The 6,150-nt window shown below is 51.4% G+C and overlaps 1 protein-coding gene across 1 annotated transcript; it reads left to right on the top strand.

Moving 5' to 3' along the window:
- Positions 1-894: 894 nt before the first annotated feature.
- LOC147414209 (dynein light chain roadblock-type 1-like) lies at positions 895-5,849 on the top strand (the record flags this gene model as incomplete). Its single annotated transcript, XM_086474561.1, has 4 exons — positions 895-909; positions 2,090-2,165; positions 4,355-4,522; positions 5,596-5,849. Coding segments are annotated over 4 exons (303 nt in total), but the record flags the coding sequence as incomplete, so codon positions are not given.
- Between the last annotated feature and the right edge of the window lie 301 nt (positions 5,850-6,150).

Raw genomic sequence — 6,150 nt, 5'->3', positions numbered from 1 at the left:
TTGTCCAGAACAGAACAGGGAGGCGGGAGGCAGGTACAAGAAAGTGCACATTCTTGGCGTGTCTTCTTATCTTATGGGATGGAACCAGAGAAACTAAGGAATATTAAGGTGAAGACCCTCACGTGATCCCCATCCTAATTTGTATATCAGAGATCTTGATCAGTAAGATAACCAATAATGATATTAGTATAGGCATACTAATGAAGTTAGTTAATAGGGTGGACCAGTCATTGTAAATGTCAAAATTAATAGCGGGCATAACACGCATGCTTATGTTAAAATATGTTGAAGACCATGACTTTGCAGAAAAAGGATATAAAACGCTGAATTTTTTGTGTAACTTTGAAGCACGTCAGGTGGAGCTATCCCCTGTGCTTCCCATAAAGAAGTGCCGGCGTCTCTGCAGCTGTGTAGATAAGTTTGTCGTGATGGCGACCTTTTGTCAACAAACTGGCTTGTGGAGGTGTGAGACAAGCCCCGGAGCTGGTGTGTGGGAAGTGTGTGGGGGGGGTGTGTGTGTCGGGGAGTAAGGACGGGAGGAGCAGGACCTTCCCCTGCCCACAGCAGTGACCGTCAGAGCGGATCACCCCACCTTGGGAGTCCGGTTATCGGTTCGTTGTTAGAAGAAATTAGAAATTGGTGTTGTTCTGCGTGGACGCTGCTTTGCATCCAAATAGGTTTGTTAAGGGCCAACGAAGGAGAGTATTTACCGAGTCAGGACTTCAATGCTGCCGGTAACAAGTCGGGAGGTTATTTCAGACTTAACAGTTTGCCGCCAGACTTGTCTCAGCATTTGTACACGCTGTAGTTTGTCCTTTATTTCACTTGCCTCGTCTTCCATTTGAAAATATTCCAGCATTCAGAAATAATCAAGAGCGCTGTTGGAAAGACTGAATTCTTCTGTGCTGGGTAAGGCGGGAAAACCATCTCCTAGCAGCAGCAGTCGGTGTCGCTCCAAGCTGCTTGGGGCGCTGCTGACAGCTCTCTGCACAAAGTTTGCAGTCCTGAGGCTGAGGCCACGGTGGTTTGTAGGACAAGTGCTCTCCCCGGGGACCCGGGCTCAGAACGTGGCTGTGCCCGTCTGCTGCGGGGTGGGAGCGGAGGGGTCGCCCACGGTGCCTGGGGAGCACAGCCGGCTTGGCCGGACTCCCCCTGCCGGTCTGCCCTTCCCGAGCTCAGGGGAGTCCCGTCTGCCCTCCCGGACCGTTTCTGCAGAGCTCGGGCTTGCGGGATCTGAAAGCTGCCGCGGGTCCTTGAGCAGGGATAGACAGCGCCAGACAGTCCCCGTGCGGAGGCCAGCTCAGGTGCTGGGGTGCTGTCACCCTGGTAGAGCACCCGTGGTTGAGCATCGATGGGTGCCTTGTGGCAGTGGCGGTCGTGCAGGAGGGCTTGAAAGCTCTTCTGAAGCCGGTGGGGGTGTTTCCAGAGAAGGCAAAGGCACTGCTGCCTCAGCCTTTTGTTTCTGCTTTCCTTCTTTTTTTTTTTTTTTTTAGGTTGACTTTGCCAAGTTGTAAATTATTGTTAGTGGTTATAATCTTGTAGCTTTCCCAGCACAAATGATAATTATAAATAAATAGCGTTTATTTATGATTTTCCCCCTCACTTTTCTTATTTGTAATTGCTCTTAGCGTTCATTTGCTAAGAGGGAAGGTGGCCTTGCACCCCGAATGTGTCTTTTTCTGCTTTTTTGATAAATTCGATGTGTATTTTCATACACGATTGTTGCTTGACGCCTGAACTGTCGCAGTCTGACTGAGCAGCCTTCCAGTTCAAGCCTACAGTGAGGATCTGGTGCGGGAGGTTGCGGGAGGGTTGGGAGGAGAAGAGAGGGAAAGATCAGAGGGGAGGTCCGTGTTTCCACGAGGGTGTCATCACGAGTGAGTGCAGAGCGAAGACAGGCGGAAAACAACTGAAAAGGTCACGGGGAAAAGGCAGCACGGAAGCGCACAGCCCTCGCTGTGCAGAGCGGTGTGGGCGGTGTCTGTCTGAGTCCCCTTTGGGCCGCTTCATTCTCAGACACGCCGTTACAAAGCCGGGCGGCGGGCGAGGAGCAGCTGCAGACTCCTGTTGCCTTGTGCTTTCTCTGCAGGCTGAGGTGGAAGAAACACTGAAGCGAATTCAGAGCCAAAAAGGAGTGCAAGGAATGATTGTTCTTAATCCTGAAGGTACTGTGTCTGTCTCGGTTTTCCGAGGTAAAACTCGGTCCGAACACGCGCTTTCACGGCCGCTGACTGTACTGCTCGCGGTTACGGTCTGCCTGTAGCCAAGGTTCTCCTGTAGCCCAGGCAGACAGACAGTAGTTAGGCTACAGGAGGAAGCTGGATCCCCATGTCTGCTTTTCTGCAAGCTCACTTTATTGTTTTAGGAAGTGAATTAAAATTAGTTGCAAAGGCTGAGAAATGTTTGAGTTACGCCAGCGTTTGAGTGTCCTGTCACAGCCTCTCTCAGTAGCACTAAAAGCTCTCAGGACCTCTGGAATGTCGCTGCTGTGCGTGTCCAGAGCGCTGCTGTCCTGGCAGACCCGGGTAGCTCGGCAGCTGTCTCGTGCTCACGGCCTCATGAGCCCCGTACGCTTGTTGTCTCTTTTGGAGTTACTGAAGGGTCGTACCGAGCAGGCTTGCTCAGAGCACTCCAAGTACACTGGGAGCGGCCCAGCTTCTTAAAATTGCGCAATTAATAATTTAAATTGAACGTGTCCCAGAAATAATCCTTAGAAAGGATGACAGATAGTAGCTATATATGAATATATTGACTGTCAGATCCCTGTGTACTTGTATGCAGCTTGTGTTCCTGCTCCTTTTTCACGATAGTGAATAACAGGTTGTGCTCCCCAGGCTGAAGCTGCGCTTATTTGAACATCCACCTGGAGCATGCCAGTATTTGGTCGTGACGTTGAAACCTTGCTGTTCCTCTCTCCCCACCAGGGTAATGGTTTTAAGCTGAAAAAGGATAGATTTAGATTAGATACAAGGAAGAAATTGTGCACTCTGAGGGTGGTGAGGCACTGGCATAGGCTGCTGAGAGCAGCTGTGGCTGCCCCCTCTGTCATGGGTTGAGGCTGGGCCGGCCGCTGATGAATGACAGACGCTCTCTATTAACCCCTCTCCCCTCCCAGAAGGGAAAAGGAAAGAGAACAAGGGAGAGAGACTTTACAGTTTGGAAAAGAAAACTCCAACAGCTTTAATGAAACAGTGTCCATAAAAGAACAGATAAGAATAAGGAAATAATGAAATATGTACAATATGTACAAATAGATACAAATAGATACAACAGCAATACCGACCCCAGCTCCCCCCACCCTGATGACGATACGTCACCGCTGGGGCTGCAGGGCTGGCACTGGGGCAGTCCCAGGCTGGACTGGGCAGCAGACAGGGACGGGCTGCAGGAGCTGGACTCAGGCCCTGGATTCAGGGACACATGGGTCGGGATCGACGGACAGAGTCCTCTTCAGATGTCGCCATCACAGAAGAGAGATTGACCCTCGTGATCCCTCAGCTTGACACTGACCATGACGTCTATGGGATGGAACACTCTGTGGGTCAGGTTTGGGTCACCTGTCCGGTTCGCTCCTCCCTGCAGGGGCGGCCTTTTTCGTGCTTGTGACCCTTTTCACTCCCCCACCCCAACACGGGGTACAAGACTCAGCAGTGACCTTGGTCGCTGTAAGAACAAGTCTAAGCCAGGGCCCCTCTGCATCCCATTCCTTGGTCCGGACTGTGACCATCGGGGCTGTCACTGCTGGGAGCAGTCACTGTCTGGAAAAACATGCTGCTGCTTCAGAAAGTGCCGTTAGTTAGAGGAGGCTTGACTGAAAAGTGAAAGCACTAAACCAGAATTAGTTCTGGTTCAGCCCAAACCAGGACACCCCTGTAATAAAGAATGTTTCTCGGCGTCACCCCTCCCTGGCAGTGCTCAAGGCCAGGCTGGATGGGGCTTGGAGGAACCTGGTCTGGTGGGAGGTGTCCCTGCCCAGGGCAGGGGGGTGGGAACTAGATGATCTTTAAGGTCCCTTCCAACCCAAACCACTCTATGGTTCTATTTTTGTTATTATTTATTTCTATTTATAAATCTCATAAATAAACAAATAAATGAAAAAGCAAAAGTAAAGCACTGATGCTACTAGAGGTGAGCAGTTCTCACCTACCCCTGTGGTTCCAGACCTTAGCCCCTCCACATCTGACTTGTGTTCACGTTCTTCTTTTAAGCCTTCAAGAAGAGCACTGCTGATCCCTGGTGCAGGGCCAACATCTCCTCTGGTGAAGTAGCCACCCCGGTTGGACCGGATGATGCCCGAGGCGGGGTTAGTTGTGGGGTGTTGTCGCTGACCCGTGCTGTCCCCTGTTCCTCACAGGTATTCCTATCAGAAGTACTATGGACAACGCCACAGCCTGTCATTACGGGGAGATCGTTCGCAGCCTCAGCATGATGGCCAGGAGCGCTGTGCGAGAAATCGATCCCCGGAATGACCTCACGTTCCTGCGGATCCGCTCCAAGAAAAACGAAATCATGGTGGCACCGGGTAAAAGCGCGCGGGGTGAACGCGGGCGGCGGGGAATCCAGCAGGGTTTGTTCTTGGGAGGCTGACGCTGTCAGCCTGAGAGAAGAGTTCCGCCTGCTGCTTTCATGTGCGCTGTGTAATCTCTTCTGTTCCAGGAGCTGTTGTGCTTCCTTCAGAGTTGGAAGCTTTGACCTGAGTTTGCGTTGTGATGTGTGACTGGGGGAAATCACTTCCCTCGTTTTGTGTTGATCAGAGTAGAAACTGTTAAATCGTGTTTGAGAGCGTGTTGCAGCCTCTCCTGCTTTGTGGTTTTCAGTGTAAGACCGCAGGAGCTGGGAAGGAATATGTTTTGAGAGCAGTTTTAGTTCAGTGCGGTAGACTAAGTGATCAAGCCAAACAGTCTTAACGGATTTTCCGGTTCAGAGGGATTCCCAGAGCGTGTTGCAGCTGTAGTCGCGAGTCGTAGAATGCAGCAGCGGCAGCAACAACCTTCTTTAAGGAAGCGCCCTCGGCGTTTCATCCAGTTGTGAGACGGGAAGCGGTGGGATGAGCGCAGCTCGCTCGTGTGCAGGAGCTCGGCTTTGCTCCCTCCGACCGCGCCGGCCCCGCGGTGAGGTGGTGCTGACGGGGAGGCAAGGCGGGCGCTGCACGGGCAGCAGGCTGCTCCCCGCAGGCCGTAGACAGGCCCTGGGGTCTGTGCGGAGGCAGCCCCTGGTTCCCGTGCGGAGGAGGAAGAGAGGAGGAAGCGTTGCCCCGGCACAGGCGCGGCTGCAGGCACCGCACCCGGCTCTGCACTCTCTCTGGGAAGCCTCGGCCTCGCACCAGCCGCTTGGGTGCCGTCCCCGCGTGTGCCAGCCATTTCCGAGGCACAGGCGGAGCTGGGGAGCGCGCGGTGCTGAGGCTGGCTCACAGACGGGTGATCCGCCGGGCCAAGCCTGCTTTGCTTATCGAGGGTGAATGTCAGGGCTCTGCAGTTCCCACAGTGTGCCAGTGAGAGACGAAAACCGGCGACATTTACTGTTGCTGCGAACAAATACCAGCAATGAGAGTCTAACGATGGTTAGTTTTTTGTGTTGTTTTTTTTTTTTCCCCAGAGAACGACTACCTCCTGATTGTCATGCAGAATCCAGCTGAGTGATTACACTGAATTGGTCTGTTTTTTTTCTCTTTGCCCAACTGTTTTTTTGTTTTGTTATGTTTAATGGTAAATAATAGAGCATTAGTGTTAACTCTGCTGAATACTTCTGAATGACTGTAAATATGAAACTTGCCTGCCCTCTAGTTGTGTCTTACTCTGTGTTACTTTGAAAAAGTCTGACCATATCGAATTAAACAGTTCCATCAGTGACTGTTTTTCTCGTATGTTCCTTCTGAAGATTTAAATTATTCTCACAATTGATTGAGTTTTTCTTCAAAAGAATAGGACTATTTTTACTCATCTGTTGCTTTCTCTAACCAAGGATTTAGTCTAAGTGTGTGCACAATATCCTCATAATTGCCTCGTGTGTTGGAGCGTTTTCCTGCCCCTCCGTGTTTCGGACAGAGAAGTGTTGTGGCTCCGTAAGGCCCTCGAGACTGCCCGTGGGAGCTCTCATACGGTCACAATTCAGTAGCCGATTTGATCTGGTATCTTCCTTTTAGTGATTTTT

Source organism: Leptosomus discolor, chromosome 17, assembly GCF_034619465.1.
Source record: "Leptosomus discolor isolate bLepDis1 chromosome 17, bLepDis1.hap2, whole genome shotgun sequence".
NCBI classification, from domain to species: domain Eukaryota; kingdom Metazoa; phylum Chordata; class Aves; order Leptosomiformes; family Leptosomidae; genus Leptosomus; species Leptosomus discolor.
The sequence above is the reverse complement of the archived record's forward strand: the minus strand, read 5'-3'. Positions and strand labels throughout refer to the sequence as shown.